Source organism: Buceros rhinoceros, unplaced genomic scaffold (assembly GCF_000710305.1).
Source record: "Buceros rhinoceros silvestris isolate BGI_N320 unplaced genomic scaffold, ASM71030v1 scaffold30143, whole genome shotgun sequence".
Lineage (NCBI taxonomy): Eukaryota > Metazoa > Chordata > Aves > Bucerotiformes > Bucerotidae > Buceros > Buceros rhinoceros.
Window position 1 is genome coordinate 42,095 of NW_010405888.1, and position 17,764 is coordinate 59,858.

At 42.5% G+C, this 17,764-nt stretch overlaps 1 protein-coding gene across 2 annotated transcripts in view; it reads left to right on the plus strand.

The window, feature by feature from the left end:
* The window catches only part of PSME4 (proteasome (prosome, macropain) activator subunit 4), a 51,623-nt gene extending 35,057 nt beyond the window's left edge, over positions 1 to 16,566 (plus strand). The window contains exons 29-46 of one of the 2 annotated variants that reach the window (XM_010133904.1): positions 26 to 38; positions 339 to 392; positions 1,128 to 1,257; positions 2,016 to 2,097; positions 2,593 to 2,746; positions 3,258 to 3,327; positions 3,996 to 4,121; positions 4,459 to 4,611; positions 5,177 to 5,281; positions 5,986 to 6,077; positions 6,465 to 6,596; positions 7,236 to 7,444; positions 7,778 to 7,863; positions 8,799 to 8,927; positions 9,928 to 10,083; positions 14,484 to 14,646; positions 15,333 to 15,466; positions 16,432 to 16,566. In XM_010133904.1, the coding sequence (XP_010132206.1) occupies positions 26 to 38; positions 339 to 392; positions 1,128 to 1,257; positions 2,016 to 2,097; positions 2,593 to 2,746; positions 3,258 to 3,327; positions 3,996 to 4,121; positions 4,459 to 4,611; positions 5,177 to 5,281; positions 5,986 to 6,077; positions 6,465 to 6,596; positions 7,236 to 7,444; positions 7,778 to 7,863; positions 8,799 to 8,927; positions 9,928 to 10,083; positions 14,484 to 14,646; positions 15,333 to 15,466; positions 16,432 to 16,566 (2,123 nt within the window). Of the gene's footprint in view, positions 1 to 25; positions 39 to 328; positions 393 to 1,127; positions 1,258 to 2,015; positions 2,098 to 2,592; positions 2,747 to 3,257; positions 3,328 to 3,995; positions 4,122 to 4,458; positions 4,612 to 5,176; positions 5,282 to 5,985; positions 6,078 to 6,464; positions 6,597 to 7,235; positions 7,445 to 7,777; positions 7,864 to 8,798; positions 8,928 to 9,927; positions 10,084 to 14,483; positions 14,647 to 15,332; positions 15,467 to 16,431 lie in introns of both variants that reach the window. The other variant, XM_010133905.1, reaches the window with a different exon arrangement.
* The last annotated feature ends 1,198 nt before the right edge of the window (positions 16,567 to 17,764 follow it).

Genomic DNA, 17,764 nt, shown 5'->3' on the forward strand with positions numbered 1-17,764 from the left:
ATTCAGCGCCATAAAGAAAAGAATCCCGAGGCTCTGCGGTAAGTTGAACTGCCCTTCACACCAGCAGATATATGAGATATTCACTGTACATTAAATGCAGTCATCCAAAATTTTAGACTAAAGCTGGACAACTGCAGAATGCCCAGGGATTGTTGTGGTATATCTTCTCTCTTGACTTGGCAGCCTCTCTCCTCTACACTCATATTTCCTTCCTCCCAGTTGACACTGTGTTTACTATATTGCCTTCACCCCTCTTTTGCTGAGGAACTTTTGTTCTGGTTTTAAATGGTTCTCTCAGTACCGTCTGGTTGATGATTCCCTCTTTTTTTTTCCCCCAGAAACTATGAGAATTTGGTCAACATGCTGCTGAACTGTGTGGAACAAAGAAATCTGTAAGTCTCCCTTTCTGTGGATGAGAATTTTTTTTTTTTTGGTGGCTTGGAGGTGGCTACACGAGTAAATATCAGTTGCATCAAGAAGTGAAGTTAGCATGACCAGAATCAAGTAATGTTTTCTCACCCTCGAGGTAATTGTCCAAAAGCAGTATGTCAGTAGCAGTCCTGGATAACACGGCTTGTGGCTGGCTTCTTGGAGAGCTTCTACAGAGGTTCCTCCGGAAGGGAAATTTCTGGAGGTCCTCGTGCACTTGCATATGGATTCTGCTTGCCCAAACAGGAAGACAGAGGCCAAGAGAAGGAAATCTTATGTTACTGTCTCCTGGGCAAAGAAGTGAATGAGTCAAGAGTTTATTTCACTGGCAGCTTCTTGGAGTTAAGCTTTGTCATTAATTAGTTTGTTCTGGGAAGAAAGCTCTGGCACTCTCTGCATAGTACTGACGTCCACATAGATTTTAATTGGTACCCTAATAGTTGTGTTTAAAAACTTCAAAAGATTATCCCTGTAGATCTGTACTTCGCACGGAGCTGCTACGATGAAAAAGGCACCGTTAACTGAACGGCTTTGATAGCCTCATTGTTCCCAGAACCCTGGAGGTTGCCCTGTGTGGCAGTTAAGCTCGTTGACTGTAGCAGTGGCATAGAACACGATTTGCCTTAGTCCAAACGTATTTACAGTACGTGCAGCTGTGCTACTTACTGCCTGGTTTGGATATTCTTTTTTTTTTTCAGTCCCTGGAAGTTTGAGCACATAAGCATTGGTTTCCTGTCGCTGCTCCTGCGGGATGATCGGATACTGCCTGTCCGTGCCATAAAATTTTTTGTGCAGTGTCTCAACCATGATGCAATTGTAGTTCGTAAGGTAAAAAACCTGTACTTATATCACTTTGTTCTGCAGCTCGTTGGGGTTTAGGTCAGATGTTTGTGGTGCTTTGCTGGGATAAAGCACAGTGAGGCGTACGTCCCTCCTCACCCTTCCAGCCGTGCGCGTGTACTGAAGTTCCTGATCCAAGATAAAGACAATCTAGGCAGTGCTGCAGCCACAACGTACGGCCCAAAGTCTGTAAATTGTGAAAATGTGGGACGTAACTATCCGTGCGCGTGTACTGAAGTTCCTGATCCAAGATAAAGACAATCTAGGCAGTCCTCCAGCCACAACGTACGGCCCAAAGTCTGTAAATTGTGAAAATGTGGGACGTAACTATTCATTCTTATTTTCTTCAGAGTTCTTTTGCATAATTTCGTTTGCAGACGTCTGGTTTTTTCCATCTGCAGCTTATTCCTTGAAGGGAGCCATCTATGAGTTGTATTTGTACCTTTTGTTGTGCTTGTGGCCTCCGTGAGGCTTAAAAGCAACGTCCACCTCCTTTTCCCTGAAAATGATTAGTGGGGAGGTTTTTCTGGGCTGTAACGGTGACGCGTAAGTCATGTCCTCTGTCCCCTGAAATCGCTTCTTTATGGGAGGCATCAGGCACTGGGGTGATGGAGCTGGGTCTAATGTTCACTGGCTCTTTGGGGCCCTTAAGGTACGTCTGCTGTGTCTGTGGTGAGCTGATCAGACACACCTTCCTCGGGTAAGCGTGTGGCATGGGCGCATTAATGGCCCTTCCTCTCTTTCAGATGGCCATCTCAGCAGTGGCCGGTATTCTGAAACAGCTGAAGAGAACTCACAGGAAAGTGCCCATCTGCCCTTACGAAATAAGTAGGTTTTATTTAATATAAGAAATGTCTGACTAATATTTATCCTAACATTTTTTTTGGAAGTATATTTTTCTGGTGAAGTTAAACATAAAATCACTTCTCTCTGGTTGTTCATGTCCTAAGCAAACAAAGTAGGTAACACAGGGTCTCGCTTTTCAGTTTGTTTTTTTAAGCAGTGTTATATGTGCAGGTGTCTATTAAGCTGTTCACTTGTTTGAAGTGAGTTAAAACTTCAGAGATACAGTTATTCTCCTCTCAGCATTATAATTTGTAAGAATAATTCGGATATTTCCTTTATTTTCTGTTTTTCATCATTTCAAAGGAATCTCTTCTCTTACTGTTACTTTCAATCTCCCAGGGCACATCTCTGTATGGATTTGCTTGGGGGGAGGGAGGCGGAAAAGCTCTTTTAGAGCCTTTAATAAAAGGATGTCGTAACATCTGCTGGGACTGTTAACGAACGAGATTGACAGAGTATAAATTCCTCTTTTCCCAGGTGGAAGCCCTAAGCCTTCCAGCATCCAGGCTGGTGACAGACCGGATAACCAGTGGCTGCACTACGACAGCCAGAGCTTGCCAAAGACTAAGGCAGCGTGGGAGTCGTGTTGTTTCGTGGAGAAAACGCACTGGGGCTATTACACCTGGCCCCAGTGAGTAGCATTAAACACTAAGATAGAACTGTGAGAGTCACCTGTGGGAAATTAAGTAATGTTTGTTAGGTTTAATGTCTTCAACTGAAACAAAAAAAGAGCCAATTTATTTCATCCTTTGTGCTCCTCATCTTTTTTCACCACTTCTGGGCAGGTTTTGTGGGTTCTTATTTTGTTGGGTTTTTTATTATTATGTATTTTCTACTTGTTTCTCTTTGGCTTTTGTGGGCACTATAGTCCCACATTCCCTATAGCTATGTAACTGCTGCTTTTAGAATGAAGTATGCACATTTGAAAATATGTGGAGTATTCTATCACTAATAATTCTGGGTTCTTGTTGTAGGAAAACCTTTGTAACAGACTGAATTCTTTTGCTGTAAATTTTCCTTTAAATTTTGCTCTTTCCGAGTTGATGGTAAATCCTATATAATATAGAGAATATAGAAAATAACCATAAGCTTAGTTTTACTTTGAAACATGTTACAGTATTTTTTTTTTTTTTAATATTCAGAACAATGACAGTTTATGCTCCAGTTGAACATCAACCAAAGCTTGGGCGAAGCAGAGAAGAGCTGACAGAGGTGAGGATTTCAGTGCAGTTCAGTTCTGTGGGTGGTTTTCATACTCCTCCTCCTCTCTTTTTATTACTATTGTCCACAGATTACTGTGGAGATAATGTGGAGATGGAATTCCCTTCCCTCAACCCGAGAATTGCTTCCCATTTGGAGAATGTGTGGAAACAGATTTGTTTTGCTTGATTGCAAACTGAGATGGAGGTTGAACTCTGCAGCACTCTTCCAGGGCTGCGTGGATATAATTGTGTTTTTAACAAGCAATAAGTGATAACTTTTCTGAAACCTACCTCCCCACAAGGCCTTTTTAATCCTATTTTCCTAGTTACCCGTGTTAGCGTACAAGAAGGGATTATCGTGATGTGTTGCAGCTTCTCTGTCAGCAATCATGGAATCATTGTATTAATGAGCACTTTGTTGTTCCCTTTCAAATCTTTATCAGAGTTTAGAACAAGGTAATGATGGCTTTGTAGGGATCATGCTAGTGAAAGGAAAGACAATCCAAAGTTACTAGTGAAAATAAAAATCAGGAGCCACGAAAACATTACCCGGCATTCCCTAGAGAATGAGGGGGGGAATTGGATAACCACGGCCTGGGTTTTGTCAACAACAGAACTGAAATGAAAAATGGGATGATCAAGCACCTCAAAGCTAATCCTTTTCTTTTTTGGTTACAGGCAGAACAAATTATATATGATCATTTTACTGATCCCAGGTTTGTTGAGCAGTTAATAAAATTTTTGTCTTTAGAAGACAGAAAAGGAAAAGACAAATTTAATCCTCGCAGATTTTGCCTCTTCAAGGTAACTAGAGTTCAGTAACTAAACTGCTTCTGTTTTGTAGATAATTACCAAAGCGTGGAAAAGCCACACACTACTCAGCTCCAAAATGTCGATTTTTAGAGGTGTGCTGCTATGATTAATCCAATTAGTCCTGTCTTCTGTTAAACTGCTTAGGGAAACAAAATACGTTTATTTAGAGAAAAAGTCCGTAGGGCTCTTGTATATAATTATGTTACAAAAGCAAAGGAGAGTCACTCTCTGCATGTTCAATTCTCAAGCGTTTTACATCTTACGTTCGTATGAAGACAGCAGTTTGGATGGATCGTTACTGAGGACACTTTCACACCGTGTTTTACAGGGCCTTTTCCGAAACTTCGACGATGCCTTCTTGCCAGTTCTGCAGCCCCACTTAGAACAACTCGTGGCAGACTCCCACGAAAGCACCCAGCGATGTCTAGCTGAAATTATAGCTGGCTTGATAAGAGGTTCTAAGCACTGGACGTTTGAGAAGGTGCCGAAACAGTATTTCTTGAGTGATTCTTGGAAGTCAAGGAAGAATTGTTAAACAAATTCAATGTATTAATCTGAGGGGATTTAATGTGTTGCCTGTGTCCAAGAAAGGACCGGAAAATGTTGCAGTGCACAGAGTTTGGCAATGAAACAGCTCATAGCTTGGTTTGGTGCCTGTGTAATAGGTGTTAGTAAAATGCTTTAAGATTAAAACTAAGAACAGTTACTGGTAAGGAGATAGCAAAGCTGACACCGTCTGTAATTTCCCGTAATTTCCATAAGTGCTTATGTCCCCCTCGGGACTGCTGCCCTACCAAACGTGAAGCGTGTGCAGTCTCTGACGGTGCATGTGTAGTCCACAGTATTTCTAAACACCCTGTAAGCAAAATGAAAATGACTCCTGAAGTCTTACCTCTGACAGTATTTCTTTCCTTTCATAAATACCGCACACAGCTGCTTCCAGAATCACTTGTTTTTCCATGGTTTGAAAAGATCAAAGGACGGGGGCTCACAGAGGTTGGATGGACGTTTTGTCCCTAAACAAACACATCTTGTCTTCTGAGCAGGTGGAAAAACTTTGGGAGCTTCTCTGTCCATTGCTTCGAACAGCTTTATCCAACATTACAGTGGAGACGTACAATGACTGGGGCACGTGCATAGCCACCTCCTGTGTAAGTACCCCGCTTCAGTGCTGCGGGCGCATCCGGGGGGCACGGTTCACAGGTGGCACGGAAACACGACGTTTTAGAAAGCGGGTAAAGCATTAGTTTTCTTTCAGGTATCTTGGAAGAGCTGTGTAGTGTCGGGGGTGATGTTAACGTGTATGTTTGCTATGTGTGCAATTTCTGTGGGAGGTTTGCACTCAAATTACACATTCATTCCCGCTCTGTAAGTGTGCTGTTTAGCATTATGCTTTGAAAACTAAGTCCCAAGTTAACTTCTAACATGAAGATTTCTGTACTCTGTGGTGGACTGGGAGGTGTGGAGTCTGGGAAGCAGGGTAAATGATAGGCCACGAGTATCTTGGATCAGTAATTCTTTGAAATCACTCGGCAAAATTCACCACAGTTTGTCAGCCAGAACCCTGGTGATTAATTAGCAAAATTCAGGCATGATTAATCATACGTGTCAAAAGTGAAGCAAAAATTCCTTCTATTCTTATCATTGTATTTTCCAAATTATTTCAACTGTACGTAGTTTCTTTGGTTTTTCCTCCTGTTGAGGTTCATTGCGAAAAGATAAATAACTTTGCGCTTGCTGAATAGAGTAAACCCAAGGGGTGCAAAGATCACCTCTGTCAAAACTTACCTTGTTTATACATTATTTACAAAAAATCCCCAGTTCACTTATATCTCTGAGGTCTGTGTATTTGTAGGAGAGCCGAGATCCTAGGAAACTGCACTGGTTATTTGAATTGCTGCTGGAATCTCCGCTGAGTGGTGAAGGAGGATCGTTTGTAGATGCATGGTAAAATTAATTTTAACTGTTTATTGTGGCTGAATAAAGGAAATAAAGCATGGATAAAAGGTACTGAGAGCAGATTGTGCCCGCTGGCTTGTAGAAGCAGGAACAAAAGCGCTGCTTTCCAATTAACTTTCCCCACACAATGGCAGTTTCTTCAGTATTATATTTTTTTAAGGTAATTAAACACGGTGGACATGAAGGTTTGGAACTGACATAGCAGCAGCCTTGTCTCGTTCTGGAATTTTTACCCATCATTGCATGCAACTCACACAAAGACACGTCTACGCATTGCCACCCACAAAACACTCCAGAGCGAGGCCGGGGTGGGGGGTGTCTGGGGACGGCAGGAACAGTTTCGCATGACTAAAGATGAGCTGTTCTGCTCCCTAGCCGGCTTTACGTACTGCAAGGGGGCCTCGCGCAGCAGGAGTGGAGGGTGCCAGAGCTGTTGCACAGGCTGCTGAAGTACTTGGAACCTAAACTCACGCAGGTCTACAAGAACGTCCGAGAGAGAATAGGAAGGTCAGTGTTCTCTTCTGCAGCTCTTGGGGCTTTTTTTTCCTCTTCATTTTATTCGGGTAATTGAGTATCTAAATAATTACACTGAAGTGGTGACTGCTGATCTGTTCGTTAATATTGGTCATAGATAAACTATTGTTAACAGACTTGCTTCAGAAACTTCAGGTGACTTACCTGGTTTTGTCTTTTATTGTATGTGGGCTGTTATGTTTATGTATGATATCTCTAAAGCTCTTGACAAACCTGACCAATCAAGCTGCCTCTCCCCAAACCCACAAAAAACCCCCACCCAAAACACGCCACCACAACCCAAATTTACTGTGTCTCAGCCTTAATAAGCCACAAATGCACAGGGAATCCTTTAGAGAGCATTTTAGTGACTTCAAAACTAGTTGCAGGTCAGAGGAGAGGGGTGTTGTAGCTTAGTGATTGCCAATCCCTACTTGGTTGAAATATCTACAAAGAGGGTGATTGAAAAACATTTGGTTTTAAATAACTCTGAAGTGAAGATAAGAGGAAATTTTCTATAAGTATTAAACTTCAAAAAGTTGAACAGGTGGATCAGAGATTGCTCTTAGCTGTGTTCTCCAGACGGTCCTCATGCTCACTCACTGTTCTTGCTTCCTTTGTTTGCTTTTTTAGTGTTTTGACCTACATATTCATGATAGATGTTTCCTTGCCAAATACTGCTGCAACTAAATCTCCTCGTGTCCATGAATTTACTACCCGCATACTTGAAAATCTTAAACCCCTCATGGAGGCAGATGAAGAAATTCAGAATCATGTTATGGAAGAGAACGGAGTTGGTGAACAAGATGAGCGAACTCAGGGCATTAAGCTCTTGAAAACCAGTGAGTTGCTTATAAAGCTCGTGAGGCTACAAAGGAGGGGATTTGGGGACATGAGGATTGAGCTCTGCAGAGCTCAGTACGCTTGCAGAGCTCAGTGTCTCCTCTCAGCTCTGTGCCACAGCCAGGTATCTGTCTCAGGACTGAGGTTTATAAAATCGCCTTTACAGGGTCAAACTTCAACTGTTTAACTCCTGGTATAGGTCCACTCTCCTGTGAGAGTGTGTCGCAGGCCAGACTTGCAATGAATTTGGTCTACAACTTCTTTTGGGAGGATCGCTTTTTTTTTTTTTTTTGGTCTTCTTAATCAGTGATCATTTCTCTTTATAAAAACAGTTCTGAAGTGGTTGATGGCAAGTGCAGGACGGTCCTTCTCTACAGCTGTCACAGAGCAACTCCAGCTTTTACCCTTATTTTTCAAGGTATGTGCTTTAATTGCTCCTTTATTAGTCATGTTTGGTTAGAAAGGGATTCTGTATCTAAACCCAAGTGCCTATAATGGCAATAAAAACACCTATAATGGTTATAAGAGCCATGAATGCTGAAGAGGCCAAAATGTTTTTTATTTTTTCAATGCGTATGTACGTTTACAGCGGGTAATCTAGCCTGTTAAATGATTTCCTGACGAGTGACGTGTAGGTGAATGCCCTGTGCAAGTGTAACTGGAGAGGGGGAAGAGTTTAATTCATGACTGAGTGTATGTTGTTTCCATTCTCATACTTACCTTGAGTTGTCTTCTTTTGTTTCGTGATTGCATGATTCTTCCTAAATGGTGGCACATACTTCTCTTGTTTGTCCTGGTGCTGGGGTGTTCAGTGCTGAGTCTGAATGCATGTGTGCATGCTCCAAAGCACACATCTGTCTTCATGTAAACATCGGTGACCTGTCCAACAATAATGTCTGTGACCAGCAAATAAAGGTTTACTTACGTGAAAGTGAACTAGAAGTACTGATAAAGCTTGCTCTCAGTTTTGCACCTACACCTAAAATACCAAATTAGTTGGATTTGATACCAAAAGAACTATGACGGGGAACCAAAGTCTTAAACAGCACCCATTTAGAAAGCACGCCGTAAGAGCTTCAGACTAGCCATGCTGCTCACATGAGGAGTAACATATGGTGCACGGAGCAAAGATCTCTTGAATCTAGTCATTTTTTTCCACAGCTTATTGCTGAGAATACTTTAGCATTGTATTGATTGTTTTTCACAGTTAATGTAATCTCTCAGCATTTTATTATTGTGTCTTTTCTAGACAACTGTTCCCTCAGGAGGTGGAACTTTCTTTCAGAATTTTGCAGTTAGCAATGCTTCTTTACTAACACTAGCTCTTTTTCTTCCCCCCTCCTTGTTCTGTAGATTGCACCAGTAGAAAATGACAATAGCTATGATGAGCTCAAAAGAGATGCAAAGATGTGCTTGTCCTTAATGTCTCAGGGTTTGCTGTATCCTCAGCAAGTGCCTTTGGTACTTCAGGTGCTAAAACAAGTGAGTATGGTCTAAATAGCGTAAAGCTTCTTGGTGTCTAAAAAAAGCACTCTGTACTTTTTTTAAGATGATACAATGGTTGTGATTTGAAGAGAATCATGTACTGACTTTCGTAGTGGTGAAAGGAAAGGGGTTTTTAAAGTCTTTTTAAAACATTCGTAGAAAGGGTAAATGTATTTTGCTTCCTGCTTCCAAACGTTTAAACAATGTCTATTTTGATTAAGACACTGAACAGTATTTTCATCAATTAAAACTTGGTTCAGTAGTGGATCAGTTTAAGCCAAACGCTTCTCCTCAGGAGTGTAACAATTCAAAATGAGCTGTCATATAAAGCACTGCTGTTGAATCTCTGCCATTTTTGAGTTTTACAGTGTATTTATCAAGGGCTGCTGCTCTCTGACCACCACCACAAAGAGGGTGCACTCTTGAGTGGAATGGCTCATTCTGAACGCAGATTGTTGTGCAAGAAGTGCTTTGTTTTCCTCTAGTCATTCAAGGCTGATCTACAGTAGTAAAACCATTGTAAAATACTGGAGTAAGCTGTACACGCAGCCAGAACAGTCACTGCAGCGTTGTAGTCTAGGCTGCACCCGCCCCCGGGGCTGTCAGTAATTTCCATAAGCACGTGGAGGTCCAAGTAAAGGAATGTGAAAGAACTTGGCTTTCCAAATCCATTGCATGGAATCGGAACACTCGCTTTCTGGTTTATTTATATCCGATGTCGGGAATGAATCCAAGGGAGAAACTTGCCTACTTGTTTTTTACAGGATTAGGTGTCTTGGTAAATAACAATATGCTTTGGAAGTGAAGGCTGTAATAAATTATTGTCTAAATAATACCTGTGTGCTTTGGAAATGAGTGTATGAAACAAAAATAGCTGAACACCGGCAGTTATTTGCAACTGTCCCCCAAAGCTTTTTCTTAAGTAACATTAGCTTGGCGTCAGGTAGCTGCTTTCTCTCACGTTCCTGCTTTCTCGTACTTGTTTATTGTACTGTAGACAGCCGGAAGCAATTCTTGGCATGCTAGGTATACCATACTGACCTACCTCCAGACCATGGTCTTCTACAATCTCTTCATCTTCCTCAACAACGAAGAAGCGGTCAATGACATCAGATGGCTGGTGATAAAACTCCTGGAAGATGAGCAGCTCGAGGCAAGTAATCCCTTTTCTGAAAGCTTTGTTTTGCGACTGCTTCCTTTCCCTGATCAAGTTGCATGCAAGAGCTACCAGTTGTCCATTGATACAGCAAGTATTTCTAGCTTAGCATGCCTCCTGTTTTTGAAACTACAGCTACCTCTATAGGATTTATTGCTTTCATAGTCCATTTTTCTTTTAATAGTCCATTCCAGGAAAACAGCTGTTCAGAAAATACTTCATTAGTGATTTTTTTTTTTTTTTTTAAGTTCCATTGTTCCTACTTTTTCACCAGAATGGAAAAGTGCTTTGTTTCATTCTTGGCTTAAGTAACAGCTGACGCAGGGTTATTATTATTTTACTATAAATATCAGCGTGGGTGTTGGTACACAGTTCCCCTTCCAACAAGGTAAAACACCTTCCTGTGTGAAAACTGCATAAAACCGCTATTTATTACTTTATAACTTCTGTTTTCCATTTAGGCATATCAGCTTATTACTGACAAAGATACTATTTTTCATACACCCATCTCACTAAGGAAGTATTTCTTTAGTTATAAGTAGATTTTCTCAGTTTTCTGAAAGATGCCTGCAGTATAGGACAGAACCTGTTACTGATGGCATTACATGATTGAAAACGATAATTTGTCAGTTTTCTTGTCATTCTGACAAGTCTTTGTGTGTCCCTTGAGCTAGTGGTACACACATGGAAGGAGATGAAATCCGAAACCTTGGCTGTGGGACGTGCGTACTGTTGCAGATCAGGACTGCACGGTGCCATCACGATCATAAGCTTTGATCTCAGGGGGAAAAAAGGTGCCTGTTGTGGATCATTGCGTCACGTTTGCCAGGCTTCCAAAAGCTGGGGAAACGTCACGGGAGTATTTTATGCTGTATCGCTGATTCACAGCACTGGAGGTCTGCATGAAATGATGTGAATTTAAATATGCTTGAACATGTTCAAGCACAGTGAAGAATCTTTAGTGGTGACCTCCATCCTATTCCATTTCCCCTGCACCATCTTTTTCTCTGGGTTTTGCACTTTGGCAAATACCAGTGAAATCTCACTTGGGGTACGCGGCTGGTTTTCTTCTTTCTTGAGGAAAGAGAAGATTCTGTTTTGGCAGGAGGGCGTCACCCTTCAAGGGTCCTGGATTGGGTCTCCTGAGGCTGCATTTCAGACAGTAGTTTCTCCTGAGATGTGAAGCTTGCTTTTGTGAACGGTGAATTGGAAATCATTTGAATATACAAATTAAGATTTCTGGCTGCAAAGGTTTGACATTTCAGTCTCTGTTCTTAAAGGACTCCTCACCCAGCTGTGCCAGTGTCCTGTCAGCAGCAGATGAGCTCTCATGTCCTTCCTGCCACGATTTGTGATAGCAAGCTGGAAAGCAACAGCTTGCAGTCCTAGAGAAGTTGTTTCCCCCAACTCGTAATCTCACGTAATTTTAAAAAATATCTTTTATTCACTTGAATATGATTTATGTGGTTATTTTAAATGTACCAAATTACTCCTACACTACAGTGATGCAAATCAAGAAAGTTTATCTGTGTTCATAACCGCTTACGATCATGTCGTTACTTTCACTCTCCTTTGAAAAATACTCTTGTTCTTTTCTGATAACAACTGGCGAGGTGCAGTATCTTGCGGAGTAATTCCTCTGTATTTTTTTAATGCTGGATTTTTAAGATGACCTTCCCTGGTGTTAACTGGTATTTACTGTCTGTAGAACTGAGATTTTGGTTCTTGGATTTAAAGATACTTTTTTTTTTTTGCTTATATTGAGGTAAAGGTGCCAGACCTAATGATCCATCTTGTTCTCGGTTTCAATATACAGTTTGCACTTCTAATGTTGCTAGAATTGCTGTTCTCAAACCTCCTGGTGATTTCATATTTTCTTCATAAAATCTTTGTCACAAACCTTGGCCAATGACAACGTCCAGCACCACGCTGAATGTGGCTGCAGCACAAAGCAAATGTGGGTCACAGGACAGTGACACGCCAATTCCTCACACACAGCTTTAAGCACAGGTCTCCAGAACTGAGGAAAGCTCTGCAGAAATGGTAGCGTGGGAAATCTTTCTGCAAGTTGGAAGAGTCGCAGAGCTGACAGAGTGCTATGAGCATAAGAGCTATTGTGACCCTGCAGCTGGTAACAGAAAAATGTACAGCCCTGAAAAACAGCGTACAGCAGGATCATCAGTGACTATCTTGTCTAATTTCCATGTCATACAGGCAGCTAGGGAGAGCTGCAGGGATGATCCGAGTTTGGGAAAGTGTGAGTTGAACTGAATAATTGTTTACTCAGAAGTAGAGGAAGAGTGGCAAGGACTGTATTTAGCCTGGAGTTCTGGCTAAAGTGATAGCCTGGCTAATCCAAAAACAGCTTTCTGTTTTCTCAGCCAGAATTTGATCTAGGAAGCTGTCTGGGTAGGTGCTTCATATGTTCATATTTGCATAGACCTGTGTACTGAGCATACAGCCCTCAGGTCCCGATAGGCACTTCCCGTATCACCCTGCAGCGTTGCAGTAATGAGGATGTTTTCTCTGTGTAAGTAGCCCCTTGCAAGTACTGCAGTTAGGTTTTGTGTGTGCTGGTGAGTGGGTTTCTTCTGATATCGTTAGTTAGCAGACTTTGGTCAGTCATTTTTGACCAAACACCCTCCCCTCCCCAGCCATGCCATACCTGATTGGAAGAGTATTCCTCTGCTGCTCCTCCGTGGGTTGGTGCCCTGTAAGTCACCACCTGAGTGTGATGATCTGGAAATCAGTGTGAAGTGGGATGATGAGCTTGTTGCTGTATGGCTTGAAAGGCTTTGTGTCTAGGTGTTCCTTTTAGTTAGATTGTTAATTTAGAAATGAAAGTGGTTTTAACACAGGGAGTAGTGATGTAAATGAGCACAGCTCACTGGGGAGCTTGCTCACTTCACAGCCAAGCTTCCTTCTATTCTGGGTCTTGTGTTAGCACATCATGTTTCATTTAATAGCCTGGTTCTGAAGACGCTTATAGATCGCTGATAAACAAGACTGGCAGACTTCCCCTTCCTACTTCTTCACCCTATTAACGAGGTAGATCACATTTGAATAATACATTGTCAAAATTTGGATGGAATGAAATGGAGTCTCAAGAGCTTAACGTTAACTTACCGTGTTTAATTATTGCAGCACTTGCAGCTATGCTTACTGCGTTGTGAAGGTTCAGGACGTGGCGTTCAAGGCTGTAATTTATTATAATCTCCTGCACTGGAGTCAGAGCGTTGGAAGTGTTTGTACTCCAGTCAGACAAATGTTCTGTTTACAGTTATGTGTAACAGTATGTACTTGAAAAATCCTGCGACTGCTGTCAGCATTTCAGCAAGTTGATTTGGTTTTCAAGTTTGTAAGTGTTGGGAGGTTTTTATCAGCCTGCGGTTACTGAAAGTGGAAATGAGTTTCAGAGGGACTCCTGTTTAAATGGGGAGTTCTATAACTCAGTGGGTTTAGATTTGAGTAGATGAGATGAGTAGATGAGTAATACTGATGGGTTACGCGTCCTGTTAAAAGCAAGTGACTGAATTGTCTCTGCTTATAACCCACTCGCGGTGTGGTGTGGTGTGCCTGTCTGAAAAGGATTGGAAAAGGAGCTCTGTGTTTTCAGTGGCCTGGCAGTTTGGTGAAAACTTAGTGTAGCCTTGTTCTTTGGGGTTTCTGTGTTACCGAAGAGAACGATGCTTGGCCAGCCCGGGGTTCTGTTTTTATTCATGTGGTGAAAAGAACTGGTCCTAAGGACAGCTGGAGCATTCTAGAACTGAATCGTTGACCATAACCACTGAAGCTTGTTGTCAGTGCTTATTAATCCAGCACGGCTTGTAACTCTCAAACAATTCTTGTCCTTTGTCTCATGAACATACCTCCTGCCTTCTCTTGGAAAAGCTCTTCTGGTTTTGCCAATTCTAACGTCTCCATGTACATTTGAGGGGGGACATTAAATGCTGTTGAATAAAGTATCCTTTTTTTCCTTGGTGAAATTAATGTTATATAGAGACTATTATGAGCTTTCTAAAGCAGGTTGATTATTTGGTGTGGTGCTGTCCTGGTTTGGTTTTAAATTGCCTAAAGCTAATCTAGTCTATGACATGTGTCTTGACAGTGGAGTTCAGTGACGTTATTTGCTTGAGAGTATTAGGTCATTTACTTGTCACTTTATGACAAATTATGTGACGGTTCCTTTATTACAATAGAACTATGTGTATTAATTTGTAAAGAGTGTTATAGTAAACTAGTAGTAGTTTATGATCTGTGAGATAACAGAGGGGTTTTTTTAAGACTTTTCTTGGGCAGAGTTCAGTGACTTGGCCTCGCTGGATGTGCTCACAATGATAGTAATAGCATAAATGCCTGTTTCTTAGTGACTGTGGTACGTTCTCCTCTGCCCATAGGTGAGAGAAATGGCTGCCACCACGCTGAGCGGGCTGCTGCAGTGCAACTTCCTCACCATGGATGGGCCCATGCAGACCCACTTCGAACAGCTCTGCAAGATGAGGCTGCCGAAGAAACGGAAGCGGGACCTGGGTTTGGTGGCGGATACAATTCCTTCCGGGGGTAAGGGAGCAGCTGCAGACCAAAGCCACGCGTGTGGGTGGCAGGTTAGGAAGAAATAAATATGTTGTGCTACACTGGAAGTGCTTATCTGCAAGCGCTCTAGCTGGAGCAGGATTTGTCCTGTGGTGATGCGCTATTTAGAAAATCAACGTACACTCAGAGAAACCCAAAGCAACAGGCCGATGCAAATGTTTCTTCTTCCTAAGCATTCATAAACCGTAATGGCACATCACTTGGCCTTAGGTCCCTTATCTTCTGTTTCTGTGTAGGTAGCGCAGATCCTAACCCTTGTGACGTGCTTCGAGAACCATTGTCCATTAGAAAGGAAAGATGGAACTGGAGAGTCAGTCTGTGATTCTGTGTAAGGATGTAGAAGCAATTTGTAGGTCCGCGCACCTGTGTGAACGTGTGTGCCCGTATGGGCAGTGCAATGATCTGCTTTCCTGCAGAAGCCAGAGATCTGTCTCTGCTGTGGCAGATCGTTTGGGGTTTTTTAGTTGAGGGTCAAACCTCAGTTACCAGTATGTTACTCTAATTAGATCACCTCTGTTTAATATAGGCTCCCATCGGTTATAAACAGCCTTATTTTCACTGACGACCAGTTTTAAGTTTAGCTGTGTTGCGGAGGATTGTCTCAGGCAAGAGTTGCCCCTTGCCAGCTGTCAGTTCGTGCCCTGTCGTTGCAGACCTGGTCAAACGCCACGCTGGTGTGCTGGGACTCAGCGCCTGTATTCTGTCCAGTCCCTATGACGTTCCCACCTGGATGCCGCAGCTCTTGATGGATCTCAGTGCCCACCTTAATGATCCTCAGCCTATTGAGGTAAAGTTACTGATGTCATTTTTCTGTGCAATACAACAATCTAGAATAGGCTTGACTCGTTCTTAGTTCCCCTTTCCTAGAAGTAAACAGGAAGCTATTAAGAGACTTTGTTTCTGCGGTGCCAGTTCTGTTAAAGTCATTGTCTGCTTTTAAGTATTTTTTGTGGTAGATCTGTTCTTGTTCTCAAACTCAAAGCATAAACTGAAAGCCGCAAGAACCAATTAATAAAAACTGAAACTGTCACTCCTGTGCATGCCATTCTAGAAAGCACCAACCGGAACCAAAGCATCACTCTGAAATTTTTTGAAACAAAGTTTTATAAGAAGCCCTAGAAACAAGTTTTTAAGGAAATAGTTATCCTGAGCTCCATTTTTTTTTTTTACATGTCTATTTGGTTTTGTTGACCTTTGCCGTTTTAACCAGAGCAGTGAGTTTATGGCTGAAGAGTTCCCTGGATTTAATGAACTTCGTGGTGTGCTTTCCTGAATCAAGAAACTGAACTGATGGGACTTTTCCTAATTTAATAATAATCTTAATTATTTTAATAACAGAGGATAGTTTTCCTATGATTTGTTTCTTCTGTGCACCTTATGTGATTCACCAACTCTTGCTCATGTTTTGAGACGCAAACCATTGGTTTGAAGTACCCAAGGAAAAGGACAAGGGGGAAAGCATTTCCCTTATACCTGATAATCTATTAATTTTTTCAAGCTTGAAACTGTAGGTCAAAGAATCCTTTTTATAAGAATGATGGAGTCGTGACATTGGTCAAAAGACTAACCAGAACTGTAAGAATGACAGTACTGGGGACCTGGGTGGAATTCCCCAGAGCCCTTCTGACCTTTGCAGCGGCTCAAACTCTGTGCTTGGCTCAGCAGTTATTTTGTGTTGTATTTGACGTTTGTTTTGTCACGGCGCTCAAATCCATAACTGATGCAGATCAATACTGACTGTCTGCTACACAGATGACTGTGAAAAAAACGCTGTCAAACTTCCGGAGGACCCATCACGACAACTGGCAGGAGCATAAACAGCAGTTCACGGACGACCAGCTGCTAGTGCTTACTGACCTCCTGGTTTCACCGTGCTATTACGCATAGGGAGGTAAGATGGTTTGTTTTGACACAAATCAACAATCATCAGTTGCAGGAGATCTGCTGCAGCTCTCCAGTCCAGCGTGGAGAGGAGGGCGGAATCCCTAACCGCAGGGAAACGCTGCAGCCAGGTGTGAGTCGAGTCCCTGGCACCTCCCATGGCTCTTTATTTTGGTTACGCGTTGTCTGTCTTTTTGAGTCCCCCCCGTCACTCTAGTGTTTTGCGAGGATGCTTACGCTTGTTTTCTTGAATATTGCTGGTCCTTGTCTCCAAGTCCTGCCCTTGGCTGCCTCTTCAATGCCTGGTGATTTCACTAGGGGCAAGTACTCGCTTTGTCCTTCTGACGCCTCTGAGGACTTCAGCTTACCACCCAGTGCAGCCTGTCACCTACATCTCACCCTGGGGAACGACAGCTACCAAACCGATTGCTCTTCCACATTGTGGCTTTGCTACCCGCTCTCTTCAGGCAGACATGTCCCCGAAGAGCAAATCCATTCCCCGGGTTTCTCTGTTACGCCACGATTCTGATCTCTGTTGTGATGCTTTGTCACAGTGTTACAAGAGAAGTTTTAATTTCTGATTTTGTTCTCTGGTACTAGCAGAGTTCTGAATCTCATCTTGTTCTGAATTCTCATTTTGAATTTTCCTCTCTCTCTCTGCAGGTTTCTCATGGAAAAACAAGAAGGATGTAGGAACATTTCTGCAAAATAAAGGAAACTCAAAAGAAATTTATCATGTCAAACTTTGTGTTGGAAATCCTGATGCCTAATCAAAACCACTCTTGAATACAAACATAAAGACCTGGTTATGTTCAAAAAGAATTTCACCTCCCCAGGGAGCAGCTGTGGGAGCCCCACAGCCTCCCCGTGACTGTGCTTGCAGAGCCCAGTCGTGAGTTTGTCGCCAGACCCTTCTCGTTGGCCTGCATTACACACCAGTCTTGTTTCTGCTTTCTTGCACACAGTGACTTACACTGCACGTTTCTTACCCTGTTTGCCTGACCCTTCTTCCTGGCTGCTTCCGACATCAAAGACATGCAGAACCACAGTGCTGCACGTATTCTCAGCGAAGCTCTCGAATTCTGTCGATGCAGCTTCTTCCCTAGTCAGCACCCAATACCAGGACCCTCTTCCTCAGAGTTTATTTTTCACTACTTGGATTTGGGAGCCCGTCAGGCGATGGGCTCTGCCTCATGCAGTCCAC